This window comes from Rhinolophus sinicus, linkage group LG12 (assembly GCF_036562045.2).
Source record: "Rhinolophus sinicus isolate RSC01 linkage group LG12, ASM3656204v1, whole genome shotgun sequence".
Taxonomy (NCBI): Eukaryota; Metazoa; Chordata; class Mammalia; order Chiroptera; family Rhinolophidae; genus Rhinolophus; species Rhinolophus sinicus.
Window position 1 is genome coordinate 42,914,103 of NC_133761.1, and position 17,031 is coordinate 42,931,133.

The 17,031-nt window shown below is 43.5% G+C and overlaps 1 protein-coding gene across 12 annotated transcripts in view; it reads right to left on the minus strand.

The window, feature by feature from the left end:
- TTC13 (tetratricopeptide repeat domain 13) overlaps positions 1–17,031 on the minus strand; it is a 76,595-nt gene that overhangs the window by 58,829 nt on the left and 735 nt on the right. For 9 of the 12 annotated variants that reach the window (XM_019757360.2, XM_019757357.2, XM_019757356.2 and 6 more), the window contains exon 2: positions 3,426–3,520. The exons of 2 other annotated variants lie outside the window; for them this stretch is intronic. In XM_019757360.2, the coding sequence (XP_019612919.2) occupies positions 3,426–3,520 (95 nt within the window). Of the gene's footprint in view, positions 1–3,425; positions 3,521–17,031 lie in introns of those variants that run through there. One more of the 12 variants, XM_074316450.1, reaches the window with a different exon arrangement.

Sequence of the window (17,031 nt, forward strand, 5' to 3'; positions counted from 1 at the left end):
TTTTACCTCCACAGGGATTAATCTGTGCCCTCCATATTTTCACGGACGATTTAATGACCTCAGTTATGTTGCAAAGATGACAGTCACTTCTTCAATGTGGCTTGCTAACAGAATGCTGCTTTTTAAATCTTAAAAATATTTTAGAAATATTTGCTATAAGTTGTACAGAGATGACACCATAAAAGGACCAACAAAATCTGGCCAAGAAACAAGACAGTCTGTTGAGTAACGCACAGCAAGGGTAACACGAGCATCCGTACAATGCAGCAGACTCGCTCATGAAGAAACCATGTAGACACACACGCATATCTGGCAGGAGGGCTAAAACTACAGTGGGAATAAGGAAACATAATCTATACACGTTAGCTTAGTAGCTGGAATGACTTCACAGGCAGGCTTGTTCACCGTACAAAATCACGGCACCACCATGACAAATCATGTCAGGTAAAGGAACAGCTACTACTTCCCAGAAGGTTAGGCTGCCGACGCTGAGCTGTGATACACTGAGCCTGCAGGATCCACATTAACACAGGAACTTCACACCAGATTCACCCAAGATGGAATTAACACTCGTACACACACAGAGAGATAGGAAAAGCTAAGACAGTCTGTTACTGTTGGCAGAACTATAGGACTAGAACCTCCTTGAATTCCTCTTGTTTTAAACCCATATCCCAGATGCCTATAGGCAGAGATAACAGCCAGGTAATTTCATGTGGGACACTCTTCTTAGTATATGTGCTGCCGAAGCGAGCACAATGGGACACTCTTCTGACTAATGGGTCTGCTACTTAGCCATCAGCCGTGAAGCACCATTAGATACTCATGATGCAGACGGAGTGGTATGTGCTTTGCCTATAAGACAGCTCAAGAGTAAGCTCCCTCTGGTTAAAACACAGGTAAAAACATACAAGTCAGAGGGCATGCCAGCTCAAGAGTCACAGTTCTCACTTCACTTCAGGACTCTGGGCAGCATGAATCATGTGAGAATTCTACTATTGGAAGGTTTGACACTATTTCCTCTGGGGAAACCTGCTAACCAGGCAAAAGCTCGACCCGCTCCCTCGTTTTGCTCTCTGGCTGGGAGCTTCTCCACACCGGAACCTCGTAGGGTTCTTCAGAAGCGGCACATTTGACAACATGTGACAGCTCCATGGCACTGTGTCATCAGACACGAGTCCTTCCTCTTTGTCAGCTGACTAAGGACAAGCACTCAGATGCAAAAGCTTCTTCTGCTTCATAAATTGCTGAGAGACAAGACAAGGAGTCTATAAATAATTATTTTAATACTTAAAAAGTCTTATTATTTCATCCAGTACTCAGTGAGAGGCTACCATTTTCCAAGGCTTTGTGCAGAAAGACATAGGAAGAGAAGAGATGTGAAATCCCATTAAAAGCAGAAATCACGTACCAGGCAACACCAAGAGTATACCGGAGAATGTATCTAGTTTAAAACTATTTTGATTACATTAGAAATAAAACCTGTAACAGCAGGGGCAGGAAAAGTATAGTAGGACACACTCGCTGCTTGATCAGCAAGACCCTCCCTTTTCCAATACAGCACTTCTGTGGGCAGCGGGGCTAGGCAGTGGTCCCCACATCGCCAGGAGACCAATTCCAATCCATCCTCAGGTCCCTGCTTCCATCTCAGTTCCTGAAAGCTGTCTTGCCTGAGGCCCCTCATTTAAGGGAGATCATGTTGACCCTTGGCTCTCCCTTCACACGATTCGCACAATTGTACTTCCATGTTATTTGTATAATCATTCCGTTAGCGGCTGCAGGCACTGAGGCTATCCGGCTGACCGCTGTATCCCCAGCACCTGTTAGCACAATGCCTGGCACATAACAGGTGCAAAATAAATATGTGGAGAATGAATGAAGGAATGAATTGCCGAACTCCCATATTTTTAACCTAGGGAAAACGAAAGAACAAGATTGGTGAGCTTTCTCCCATTGGTTACGACTGCCATCTTAAACTGGAAATGCCACCGGTAGAAAAGATTGGAATTACTATCAGTCAGAAGCTCCCTCATAACTCTGAGATTGTAATTGCCGCTCCAAGGTGGGGGTTATCCAATCTCTACCAGTTGTTTCAGTGATGGCCGGCTCTCTATAATGTAAGATCGTCCAGTCCGGTTTGTGGCAAGTCTAATTCAAAAGTGTTTCCACATATCAAGTTGGCGGCTATGCAACACGTTAGGTAAAATTAGCTGATCATTCTCTAGTTTGCAATTCCTATCTACTTTCAGTAGTTTTTAGAAGAAAACGAAAGCTTTGTTTGGAAACAAAAGAGTAACCTAAAGCGGAATTTTAAACAAAAGAAGAAAACAACATCTATATGGATGTTGAAAGGAAAGGCCTGGAGGAAAACGCTGTAACCTTGGGCACTAAGAGAATAACTCAGCTTCACAGAATTAGGTGTGAACTGCAAGCAGAGCCCCTTCAGGCAGCGAGGCTCGAGGAGCACGTGTCCAACGCGGACAGGCGGAAGCAGAAGTTGCCAGTGCCAGGCGCTCGTGCACCCCAGTGAAGAAAAAATACAGACATAAAAGGGACCTACACAATCAAAGCCTGGAAAAATAAGATGACGAGGTATGATCACAAAATACGGTGACTGTTTAAATTTAAAAAATTTATTATAGTAGAAGACACATTGCCATTAATCCCCCTCAAAATACTCTCCCTCACTTCAAACACACTTATCCCATCATTCCTGCCACTTTCTGAAGCAGTTCTGGAAGTCCTCTTTCGTGAGTGTCTTTAGTTGTGCTGTCATGGCTGCCTCGACGTCCTGAATCATTTTGACCTTGGGTGAGAGCCAGAAGTCGCATGGTACGAGATCCGGTGACTAAGGTGGATGAGGGCACACTGTAATGTTTTTATTTGACACAGATTGCCATATATCAGAAGTGATATGTGACACAGAGTGTTGTCATGATGGAGGATGAATTAGACACTCATGAAAGAGGACTTCCAGAACTGCTTCAGAAAGTGGCAAGAACAATGGGATAAGTGTGTTCGAAACAAGAGGGTGGAGTATTTTGAGAGGGATTCATGGTAATGTGTCTTTTACTATAATAAATTTTATTTAAATAAACAGTCACCATATTTTTTTATCACACCTCGTATACCATACTTTTAAGTACATAAGGCTTCTAGAAATAAGACTCAGCCACGATCCCCCTTTATCCCTTAGAATTTAAATGTGAAATGTTCTGGAGCCCAGAATGATCTACCATCCAATTCGTAAGTCACAATAATTCAATGTGACCAAGCACCAGATGACCTATGTTTATCTTATGCACGTAGAACTGCTGGGCTTGACTCCCAGGTGATAAACAGAGGTGACCTCCACCTTTTGGCACTAGTATCACCGTCCCAGCACAGAAGGTCACACACACAAGGCATGGCGAGCAGATGCGTACCAGGACCTTTTCGGTGTTGAGGGAAAGCAGAGAGTCACAGGGTGGGGATCCTCTGGGCTCGCAGTCCGAGTCATGGAAGTTCAAGAAGGAGGACTCTGAAAAGCAAACATGCCTTGTTATTCTCCTCCCCTTCAACTGATGGCTCTTACATGCTTAAGTATGCATTGGAATGTTAAGAATCCACAAAACCAAAATAAGGACAAAAGGGCATCTCATCTCCCACCTTTACAACTGTGCAATGTTTTAGTTTCCTGTATTGTGCACACCCATGAGCGACTGTCCTCACAACCATTCTGGAAACGGTCAAAGCAGTTAGACTTCCCGGATAGAGGAATGAGGTTTAGGTAGGTTGCAACTTATCTAAAGGCAACAGGGCAAAGACAGTACTAGTCTAACACTAGTCTCACAGCACATATGGAATTGGTTTAGTTGGTAAGATCCTTTCATTAGACCCCTCCTATCTGCAACATTTACCACAGGTTACAAGAAAATCCCAAAGGGACAGCAAAGCCAAACCAGGGGGACCTAATGTTAAAAGGTATGCACTAAGGGCCTACGATCTGTAATATATAAATAACTCCTAAAATTCAACAAGAAAAAGACAAGCCAATTAAAAAATGGGCAAAGGACTTGAGCAGGCAATTTTCCAAAGGAAATATAAAATCAGCCACTGTGTACATGAAAGGAAGTTCTACATCACTAACCAGGGATTGCAAACCAAACCACTTCGTACTCACTCGGATTGCTGTAACTTTTTTGGAAATGGAAAATCACAAGTGTTGGCAAGGAGGTACAGAAATTGGAACTCTTGTGTGTTGCTGGTGAGAATGTAAAATGGTGTGAACACTGGAAAACAGTTCAGCAGTTTCTCGAAAAGTTCAACACAGAATTACTATATGATCCCACCATTCCACTCTTAGGGATACACCCCCAAAGAACTGAAAATGGGGACGCAAACAACAGTGTGACCATGCAGTCACAGCAGCACTGACAATGGAGGCAAACGGAGGAACCCAAATGTCCATCAACAGATATACATAAACTGTAGTACACACATTGGAATATTGTTCAGCCTTAAGAGAGAACGAAGCACTGACACCTCCAAACAAAAAGTGAAAGAAGTCAGACACAAAGGTCATATGTTGTCCAATCCAACTTACAGGAAATGTCCAGAACGGGCAAATCCAGAAACAGAATGCTCACTGGTGGTTGAAGGAGAAAATACGGAGGAAGTGCTTACTAGGCATGGGGGTCTACTTTGGGGTGATGGGAACATTTGGCGTGATTGTACAATATTGAATGTACTGAATTGTTCACTTAAAAACAGTTAATTTTATATTATGTGAATTTTGCCTCAATAAATTATTCTAAAAGATTCGCTCTAATTCAGCAGTCATTAAACAGCAAGAAATCACGCTCAAGGAACCACGTGAAGCAACTGAGCTAAATTCTCACGTGCATATGCCTTAACAACAGGAATCAGGACATGATCTATCATGGGAGCTCTGAGTGGTGAGCAGTTACTGAAGCTGGAATGTTAAATGTCACAAGGCACAAGCAGGGTTTAGACGGATGGATGGGCTGACGGGGCTACAAGAGGGAACGGCTACTCCACGTTACAACGGGTGAGGCACATGTCACAAAGGCAAGACAAGGTAGAGGGCCAGAGTGGCAACCCCGGCTGGAGGATGGTGCTGGAAAGAAAAAGTGTGGGTAGAAGGTGAGAAGTCAGACTGGGAAAGTCCTGGACTCAAGAGAAAGGCTGAGACCAACAGGAAGAAGGAAGAAACAGTAACGGTAGTCAGCAGATACGTAGTCGGAGGATAATGACTTGATGAAAGACATTTTGGAAGTACATCGATTTATAACCTGCTTCGCCTACCTTTTACAAAAGCTAACATTGGAGAACCTACCATGTGTTAAGCACTGCATACACCATGCCTAATTCCAGTCCAGCAATCCTACTTTGTGGAATTCATTTCCGTTTCAATAAATACCTATATAATTTTAAATGGCTATACAGCATTCCCCTGCATGGAACTCACCCACATTCCAACCACTGGGTATTTAGGACGGCCTTTCTTTTTTCCTTAAGATATGTGTTTCAGTAAGCATCCTTGACCTATATTTTTGCAAATTTACCAACTTAGTCAATTAAACTAAACTCTAACAGATACAATTGCTGAGGCTAACGTATAAACAATTTTTAAGACCTTTTATATATGCTGCTCCATTGCCCTCCCAGTATGTACTAACGATTCCATTCCCACCAGCAATGTCCGAGACCGTCTAGTTCCCGCCACTCAGAGGACGCCGCTCTTATTTTTCCCAATCTGAAAACAGTACTAATAAGATTAAACTTTCGGTTTATTGGCCATTTGCATCTCTTCTTTTGTAAGTTGCTTATATCCTGTGCTCGTTTTTAAGTCATCTGAATCTATTTGGGCAGGAGAGAGAGAGAATTTCTCATTATTTTCTAAATGGTTCGCTGGTTACCCCAGAACCACTTATTACCCATTTGAATGCCACCTTCACAATACGTTATAGGCACTGGGGTGTTTATAGATTTTTTTAAAAAGTAATATTTGAGATTTACATTTATTCATCTTCTGCAAAAGCTCTGTGAGATGACTGTCCAATCTCTACATGGACACTTACTTCTAAAAAATTATAGTAATAATTCATGTTCATTGTAGAAAATACAGAAAAATCACAAAACATAAATAAAAGCCATTTAGAATACGATGTTGCTTTGAGAACCATTGTGAAAATTGTGGTGTCTACTTCTGAGTGACAATTCTGCAATCAGACAGCCGTTTTGAATTCCTTCTCTCTGTCGTACTTACTAGCTCTCAGCCACTGATCAGCCTTCTCAATCTTCAGTTTCTTTATTTGTAAAACAGGCGCAAGCAGAGCATCTACTTCCCAGGAGTGATGGTGAGGTTTAAATAAGGAAACGTAAGTAAGTGGTAGTCTTTTTGGCACAAATGAGGTGCTCAAAACGTGTTTGCTACTCTTATCATTAGGTTGTGCGCACTGAACTGTTTTCTATCGTGCTCTTTCAGCTTAACAACTTAACCTAACACTTTCCCACATGGCTAATCCTGCTACAGTAGTGAAACTTGGTGGGATTATATGCCACTTTTGATATATTATAAATAAAATTTCACTTCTCTACAATAATTATGCATGTTGTTGTTTCTAGACTTTCTCATCCCTCACAGTGATGTTTGTTCTGACTTTGGTGACACAGTTTCGATTATTGTAGTCTTACAATAAACACACACCTCTCAATGTAAAGCAAAGCCTCATCAATTTTCTTCTCAAAAACTTCTTGTCGATTTGGATAAACATCTTTCCTTCAGATAAACTTCAGTCACATTGTTAAGGTTCTTAAAAATAAAAATCCCCCTGTGACTTTTATTGGAAATGTATTAAAATTGTAGATTAAAGAGGGGAGGAATACTTAACTTCTTTACAAAATTTAATCTATTTATTCAAGTCTTTTATTAACTCATGTGAAATTTTATATAGAATTTACACACTCAGGTTAGTTGTGATTTTTAACAACTGTCTTGATAATGACTGAATACACACTACTGAGCATCTACTACGTCCCAGGCACTGGCCTACCCTCACTGTTTGTTGAAACCGGAAATGACCCATCCTTGTATATATAGAGTATGGTTCGGTGGGGAAACCAACAGTAACCAGTCACACACAGACGCAAAATCACAGCCGCTTCTGAGCATCATGGGGAGAAGTGCCCTGCTTGGTGAAGCTTCTGGGCCTGAAAAACAACATCCACTAATACTGGTATCATCATGATCATGTTTGCACACCCTTCCAATCCCCATTTTAAAGACAAGGAAAATGAGGCAGACAGACTAAGTAATTTTTCCAAAGCCTCACTCACTCCAGCCAAGCAGTGAGGTGGATTTGGGCACAGGCAGTCTGGTTCTGGAGCCACGAACGAGTCTGTGCCACGAACGAGTCACGAACGAGTGAGTGGAAATCTGCAGGAAAGTCCGTGGGAGGCTGGCAGGACCAGGGAGTGGTGCAGGCTGAAGAACAGAGCCCTGTAAATCTTTGTTTTAACTGGCTAGCGCTTAATATTTCATCTGCCTACATGGCTGAGTGAGCTCTGTAACAGCTGTCAATGTCTCCATTTATTCAGTGAATAACTATATCACCAAATGTAATTATATCCAGGTCTTTTTAATATTTATACTCATTTAGTATCTTACTGTACTGGATCAAACCTCCAAAGAGGTGCTCGATGATACTAGTGATAAAAGGCACTCATGCTTACTCCTGACATTCATATTTCCTTTAATGACCTGGGATTGCCACAGCTTCTGATGATAACCTTTTCATTTAACATTTACAAACCCCCAGGGGGAAGCTGCTGTATGTGGCTATAGGCAGAGATTGATGCATTTTACTATACAAAGGAAAGACTCGCCTTTGTTTTACAAAAATTTCAAATCAGGAATGCTGGCTTTATCAAGTGCTTTCGGGTATTTCTTTAAGATAATCGCATGATTTTTCTCCTTTGACTTATTAAGGTGATTAATTCCATTTTTTTAGAAGTTGAACCGAAAAAGAAGTTAAACCATTTTTATGGTTCTAGAACAAGCTAATTGATCAAGGCAGATTATTCTTTTAGTTGCTTGCTGGCTTCAGTTTACCAGTATTTTACTTAGGATTTTTGTAACTATGTTCTAGCTTCTTTCCCCCACCTGTATCAGATGATGGCATCAGCGTTTCCCACGGGTTTGGGAAGGTGTGCCATAGAGACATAGCTTAGTACAGTTGTAATTAGCGCTGTCTGGGACAGAAAGTTCAATCTGTTCTTCAACATACAAATATTTAACTCACTATGGTTTCAGTTATTTTACAACAATAACCCAACAAACTGTATTTAAATGGTGTAATTTCCATGAAATTAGGAAAAGCCTGTTTTCCTCCTTGCTTAGGTCATACAAGTAAAACTTAATGGTGCAGAAATATTCTCAAAGCACATTACAAAATCTCATGTTTTTCTGCTACATCGTCTTCCTGGACACTTCTTTATTGCTTCCTATTTTTAACCTTGTTAGCAGAGATTTCTAATTTTGTCTTCGTTCTAATGGCCTCCATCGCACATATCCCGTCATTCATGATGTACATTTGCTCTGCTCACTCGACAGCCTTCCCAGGTTTGTCTGTTTAATCTTCTGCAAGAACCAACTCTTGGATCTCTGCATCAATTCTATTGTTGCTCTGTTTCTAATTCATTTATTCTGGGTTGGTTCTGTATAATGCTTCTGATTTCCTTTACTTCCTCTTCATGTTTCTCTAGTATCCAGGCCATGCATCATCTATTCCCTTTCTTCTTTAATACTAAGAAATCACAGAAGGCTTACACAGGAGGAAAGAGCACAGACAGCTGTGTGAGAAGAGAAGGACAGGGAGGTCAGGTGGGAGGCCGTGGCCAATTAAACAGTGGGAAACGTCCAAACAAAGGCAGAGGCCGCTCGGTTGAAATGGATGTTCACAGCCTAAAAAGACATATGAAGCAAAAAAGACAGCGCTGTGAGAAAAACGAGGCCTGGGAAGAGGGAAAAGGTACCGGTATCTGGTTTGTGCAGCTAGGAGACAATTGGTGCCATTAACTGAAATGGACATTTAAGAGGAAGAACCGTTTCGGAGGGAAGAGCGACCTTTGGGATTCAGTCAAGAGCCTGTGAGATGCTGAACTGCACATGTCTTGCACATACGGACGTTCCAGAGACAAGAGCCGCCCGTGTGAACTGATAACCATTCTCTTACGGTGGATGACTAAGCAGGGAACGTTGGCGGGTCTCTGAGAAAGCTTAGGAAGCTTAAGTTTAATGAAAGAAAAGAGCTGATCTGGTGGGGAAAAGATATTTAAGAGGCAGAGGGAGAATCAACTTGGTCATTTACCTTTTCCTAAAGAACTAGCCAACTCTTTGAATTGTTCTACATATTTGCCATAAAGTTACGAAGTTATCATGATTTTCATTTTTCATTATACTCCTTTATCCCTAAAGTCAAATATTTGTTTCTTCTCATTTTTCTTGATTAGTCTTACTAGATCATTGTCTAAACATCACCAGTATTTTCAGAGAATTAACTCCTATGTTTAAATCTACTCTTTCCCTGACTTCAAAGTTAATTAATTAGTTTGGAGGCAAAGTAATGGAGTTGTTCAGAGCCAGGCTGTGGGGACAGAAAGACTTGGCTCAGAAGCATAACCGGCTATTTGACTTTGGGCAAGTCCTTGTGTCGCCTGGCCTCGGGTTCCCCACATCACAGTAACTACCAGCACATACCCTCATCGGGCTAGTGTGAGGAACAGACATAAGGCCCGCTGTTCACAGAAAACGACTGCTGAGTGTCAGTATACACATCTAGGCTAAAACTGCTGGTTTTTTCCTGTCAGTTTCTTCCTCCTGCTTTCCTTAAGTTTACTTTGGTCTCCACAGTACTACAGCTTGCTATTAGGTTGGTGCGAAAGTAATTGCAGTTTTGCAATTATTTTTAACCTTTCAAACTGCAATTACTTTTGCACCAACCTAATAAATGCTTTCACAAACATGATCTCTCTCACTCCTCCATCCTCGGAACTAGGTAGAACATACCTTACTTAGGCTCACTGTACACACGTGGAAATCAGCTCAGTGTTAATGGACATGTTCAAGGTCACAAAGAAACAGAGAGCTGACTTGCCACATCTGTGCTCTAGGCCACTGCATCAATCAAGGTCCATGGGACACTTGCCACCACTCCCTCTGCCAATGCTGGGTCCTCGCAGGAAGCGGTTTAGGCACAGCAAGGCCATCACTCTTCTCCCCCCTCCTCTACACCTCACACAGCTGACTGGAAGAAGGGCTGATGGGTGGAGATGTAGGGGAGCAAAATTTGCTACCCCAAATGAGTCTCTTTGACATGAGGATTATTTTAGGATGATTATTTTTGAGAAACAGAGGACTGAGGAAGTTTTTCTTTGCCTCTTCCTTTACTGCCTCGAGGAATTTAGATGGAGGGCCTACGGCAGGAAGGGAGCTATCACCAGAGATTGCTACAAAGAGTGAACTGGGGGAGAAACTTAGCCAAGATGTGCTGGTTCAGTCCTGTGTCTCTGTCTCTGCAGGGCATGACAAACATTTGCTCTTCCCATGTCCCTGTCAACTCTCTCCTTCCGTGTTGAAGTCCCAGACCTCTGCTCCTTTCTCCTCACTCATGATGGTCCATAAGCCTCCGCTGCCTGACAGGCTGTGGGCTTCATATTCTTATGGAACCCCCTCACATATGAAAACTTGGTTTTTCTCCTGTGAGTCTGTCTCGTGTCAGTTTAACTTAGACCAGCCAGAAGAACCTAGAAGGGTAGAGGAGAACTCTTTCCTCCCCGACAGAGCTGACTACGTAGGTTCAAGAGAGAACTGGAGGCATGGAGGCAGCACACATAAACATCTGGAGGAATTCTGTGGAAATAGGAGGCAGAGAGATGAGGCCCTGTCTTTGTTATTTGTTTTTTCAAGGGTGGAGGGTGCTGTTACAACCATTTGTATGCTGATGGGAGACGAGAAGGGGCACATCCCACCACAAGTAGAGGTGAAGGCAGAAGCTGAGGCAGGCTGAGGCTGGGGTGGTGGGGGAGCAAGTTCTCTTCTGGTTGCTTCTTTCTCAATCAGATAAGAGGAGGGCATTCCCTCCGAGTGATTAGAGAAGGTGGCATTGGAAGTAGCATGTATTCGTCACAAATCCATGTCTGCAAGGGAAAACTGAACCAAAACTTGCAAATAGCAAACTCATGGCCAATCCCCGAAGGAAAATGTTTTATAAGGACTTCAACAGCTGCTGGGCTGTGGTCATCACATGACGGCCTCATGCTCGTTGTAACAGACAGCGTGCTCAGTTCACCTGAGAACAAGGATGACCGAGCTGTTCCCAGGGACAGGCCAGAACGCGGAAGCCAGGTGCCAGGTAGTTACTGATAATTCTAGCCCTAGGTGGAGGGTAACCTGGGAAGAGCAGACAGCATCCCCGTGGCTAGGAGGGCTCCCTGAAGGCCAAGCAGCCACCATCAACCTGCAGTGCCTTTTGCTTTCACCAATTTCTGCGTTTGTAAGACAAACACTGTTTAAGCCACTGTACGTTATATTGTCCCATGTCCCAGTGGTGAATTTCTTTTAGAATGCAATAACAGGAAAGTAAGAACAGGAAAAATTCTCCCCTGAAGAAGTATATACTTCTTGTATTCTAACAAAATATTACTCATCAGCTCTGGGGATATGTAAGTTACCATAAAACAATCGGAAAATAGAGGCTGCCTACTGAGAATTAGATTATAAAATCAATATATATCATTCATCCATTAGAAGAAGGATCTGTAAAGCCACCTGAAAGAGACAGAATGGCTTTTTAACGAAGTATGAATGTAATCTGACCAAAGCTGTATTAACCGACATAAAAGTATTAACACATGTAAAGAATGTATAAAACCACAAGAAAGGAGTTGGTCAGCGGCACAGATGGAAAAAGAGGTGAGGAAGCAAGTTAAGTGGCTTAACCGAAAGGGATGGAGGGTGCCGTGGCCAAAAACTGGGCAGCCAGCCGACCCACGGAGGCTGCTCACCTAGCCTGGGGTCAGACACGGGACTGAAGACGTGTCAGGTGCTCCGAGCAGCGTATACATTTAAGAGCTGAAGACTTTCTCATAAACCCACATGTACTGTCAAATGTCAACTCTCCTGGGACAGCTGAAGCAGCTGGGCAGTGATGAGACCACATCAGTGACCAGGGAACACAGAGTCGCTCCAAAAACCCCAAACAGGCAGGAACAGTCCCAAGGGACACCAACTGATCTTTCATGAGGGAGAGGGTGGCCCATGTGACTGATGCCGGCTTCCTGAGTGTCTGAGGAACGCCAGCCCCCACGCACACAGAGGAAGTCCACTGTGCTGGGTCCTGAATCAGACAAAGCCATACCAAGCACTTCCCAAAGAAGCTAGGGAAACAGGCAAGGAGACGTTCTTAGCAAGCTTAAAAACAGATGCCACATTGATTTAGGGTGCCTTCCGCTAACACAAGTTGTTCAGTTTGTGAAAATCCATGGAGCTATATACTTGTAATATGTAGATTTTTCTGCGCATATGTCCTATTTCAATAAAAAGAAAAAAGATGACAGAAGGAAAATGTGGGAAAACATTAATCCACAGTGAAAAGTACTAAAGTTCTGCTATGGTACTTCAATAAGTGCTGCATATATTCTATCTGCAAGAAAATGAGACCAAACAAAAAGGTAAGATGACCTCTGTAAAACATCACATTGTGAAAAGGGGAAGCTTTAAAAGTCAGTCAGCCGAGTATTAAGTACAATGAAGTCAAGCCGTGTCTACACGCCATAGCAGACTTCCTGAAAAGGTTTTGTACAGAACAAGCCCTGCCACTTCCTGTGGCATGGTCTCCATAGGGTAGATTCTAAAACCCAGGCTCTCATCCAGAGGGGAGAGAAAATGGACCCTCATCACCAGGAGCTGAACACGAACACGAGCACTGGACCTTACGAGGGGCAGATGTGGTTCTTAACAATAGAGCCACATGGAAGAGCCACGGGGTGGGCAAATACCCTGGGCTAGCACCTCCTCGGGCTCAGGCCAGGGGGAGCGACTCCTTAACAGGGACTTTCTGAAAGAGGCAGACCACTCCCGGAGACGCCACAGCGGCCAGGGCGGGCGGGAGAACGACGTAGGAGGCCGTCCGTGACTCCGAGCCTGGTCTCTGCTAGCCACTCTACACTGGCTCATGTGCTCGTGCGTGCCTGAAAGAAGGTCGGAAGAGAGGTGCCACAAAACTGTATGTGATGACAATCAGAAAATCAGGGCCACGGCACAAAAGGATTGAGCAAATATAGCAACAGAAAGAGTAAGCGCGCTTGGCCATGACTGAGCATAAAATGTGGTTCTTCATTTCCTCGTCGCCAGGACAAAAAAGGAAATAGCTCTCATTATAAAAATTTCCCTCTCCTGATTCCTTCTCACCTGAGGCCCAGCAACGATGTCAGTGCAGTGAGCAGGGAGACCAAGTTCACGTGTTTAAACGGCTGATTCCTCAACGAAGAACATACCACATACACTGGCAATCTTCAAGTTTTACTGGCTTGGTCAAAAACGGAGCCAGGCTGAGAGCTACTTCCTCATTTTTTTCTTTGGCAGTTAACTCCCAAATGAGACAGATACTAATGCTCTTTTCTCCACAAGAACTAAGGCAAAATAAACTCAACTCTGGGATTATTCATTTCAACAAACTAAAGAAAATGACTTCAGGTTGTAAATTACTCACTGCACTTGACTGAGGTATTAAGCATAGTCACCAGTTAGAAGACGGTGGTTATTTGAAAACCACCATTAAGATATCAAGTACAAGACTACCTTACTTAGGAACAGACAAAAAAGTCTCAAGAAGGTAATAAAAAGAAAAAAAAAATCACATAAATTCATTGTTCTTGTTAATACTACATTTTCAAAAGAGAAACAAGTTTTACTAGAAATGCATGTTTGAACTCCTAAAATACGTCTTAGATGATCTTAGAAACATAAAGATATGTTTAATACAGACGAATGCCACGTTTGAATAAAGTGTAGTTAAACTTGGCAGGAAGAGCAGACAGAGAACCTGAATTCTTAAATCTGTGGACAGTTACAACTTACTTACACTTTATCACTCTGTAATGTCAGTGTCGCATTAAGATATTGCTAAGATCTCTCCAAACCTCACTCTAGCCAGGTCCCTGCTCATGTCACCTGAGCAGGGGCCTTCGCTGGCCACCTCCCACAGTAGCGTCCCCACACCCCTGCTGTACACCGCCGTCCTCCCCGACCAGAGCACAGGCTCCCCTCCAGCTCAGCCAGCTGTGCTGTGTGCTCAGGGCCCAGGACACTTGCGTAGCATCTAGTAGGCACACAAATCGCTTTTCAGAGAAAGAACAGATCCATTCTGGCTCTAGGCGTCAAAATGTTAGGTTCAGTGAAGCATCCTGGCACATACGTAAATACAAAATTCTAGAAGTTATTTAAGAATATAACCTTCAACAAACATGCTTAAGGGTATAGGACTTTATCATTAATATTAGTAAGATATTATACTAATATGCAAATATTACTGAGGAGATAAGGCACAAACAGTTGGTTGGGCGGCCTAGTTCAAATTGTGACTCTACTGCTTACTGTGTAACCTCTCCTATCTTCTCTGTCTCAGTTTCACAGTAGATAAAATGGCGATAAAAGCGGTACCTACTTCAGTGTCAGGAGGATTAAATAAGAATGTATATAGTGTTTACAAGTTTAAAACTGAGTGTAAGAACTGGGGGAAATCTTCTGTTCATTATTTCTTCCCACAATTCCAAACTAAAAACAGCACAGAGGTAACAAGAATAATTTATTTTTATTTGAAAAATATGTACATTCGTTTTCATTTTTTAAAAGAGTAAAAAATTCTTCTCACCACAGGAAAACAGAGACAGTCAGAAGTTGGTGCTTATACATGCTTTTCAAATAAAAAGTGACATGTGAAAATGTGCTGGAAGAGACCGAGTAGAAGGGGCCTGGGGACAGTAAAACTCAGGCTAAGACCATAGCACCAGCATCATCCATGCTTATGACCTCTGCAGCTCGACCTGCAGAGGGGTAGGGGCCCAGCCCACTGACATCCGGCTGCTCCCTGGGCCTGGGTTCCACTGGATGGTGGTCCGCACTGCACGGTCAGCCACTGCCAGTGCGCTATTCAGAGCCAGGGCTCCCACCAGCCCTTGTCTCTGGCCCTACAATCACTGGGGTTCCGTCTTAAGAGAATGTATATACAGTTCACCAGCAGGTGTGCAGATTTTGACCCAAGCTGCCATCAACTCATCCATTTGAATCTGAAAGCTGTGGGAAGGCTTCTGAAAAGTGGCTAGGCTGCTGCTTCTGCCTTCTCTACAGGGACTGGCCTGATATGGACAGGTCTGGGGCTGGATCAGCCAGCAAGTGACGATGACATGATTAATAGTTGGTAAGGTCAGGTCAGTCTGATTCTGAAGAAATAATTAGTTCTGGACCCTGGCACTTATCCAGACCCTTACGGTGATCACATGGGGGCTCTGGACACAGAGTACCAGCCCCTCAGGCTGCGCATGGTTAGTGGTAAATCTGTCCTTCTTAGGTCAGAGAGGAGCTGGGGCACGTTTCAGAGGGTCCAGCTTCCTCCTACTTGTCTAGGATAAAGGAGGGAGAATGAGAGACATTCTCAGAGTCTCTACCACAGTTACATGCTGCAGCCAGTAAAGCTACAGGGAACAGCAGATGTGAAATGAGCCACCTAGATCAAAAATACCTATTGGTTTCATAATATAAGTGGATTTCTATCTTCCATTGCCTAGAATATGGGTCTCCTTTCGCCAGTGAGCATCACATGACTACATGTGAGAGGAGAGAGGAAATGAAGATTTACACAACACGTACTAGTAAGTACTACAGGTGTGTTTTCCTACTACTACCACTTAGTGTATAAGACAAGCTTTATCTGGAGCCTAACCACCTGGGCTCCTCCCTTCACAGCTGGGGGATCTCAGGAAAGTGATGATTTCACTGTGCCTCTGTTTCCTCATCTGAGCGAAGGGGAGGCCATCCAATGAGGCAGTTTCTGGTGCTCTGAGAGACTCAGAGGCTAACTGCCCTCAAGCTCTTACCACAGCGTCGGGCACACAGCAAGCACTCCAGACATGTTAGCTGTTTCTCATTTTCCTCACAGCACACTTGTGAAGAAAATAAACCCTGTAATTAGGTAATAGTGTCTTCTATTTACAGAGGAGGCAATTTTGCAAAGACAGGCAATTAACTTGTTGGGAGTCACAGAAGGTGACAGAGTTAAGAGCCATTCTTTTCCCACTATGCAATGCTGGCCATGTTATTGACACTGTTACTAGCCAAGGCCTGCTATACGATGTAACATACCCCAGTGAGACTTCCTCAAGGAAGCCAGATTGTGCTAAAAGGCAATCAGAGCGTGCTAATCTTGACATCTCATCTCAACGGAAAAAATACGTATTGTCTTCCCAGGTACAGCATGCTAAAGAACACTGCTGTCAGGCCATAAAAGTCACCTCATAAAAGCTGAGCTAGGTGGGCCCAGACCTTCCAAAAGCAAGTAAGGCAACTCACACAGCGAAAGACAAAAAGACGAGGGGCCAGAAGGGTGAAAGGACCCAGTACAGCACGTCAGAATAAAAAACGCACACATGTGTTTTGCTCCTGACGCATCTACCATAACTTACTAAACTGAGGCCAACAGCGCCCCATCTCAATGAATGAGCCGCACAGCTGACACAGGCTCAAGGCCTGCGGGGCCCCTTTACCCTCTGGGAGACACCTGACAGGTCACAGGTCAATCCTTAACAACTGGAAGCAAGATGTTAACGAGCAGATAAAACGGGCTTGCTCTTTTGTTCTTCTTTCTTCCAGGGATCGAATTTTCAGCGACTGTATTTAATACATCAGCCCGGGAAGTCAGGAAACCTGATTTCCAGGCCTACACGGGCCAGGCGTCCCCGCTCCGGGCACGG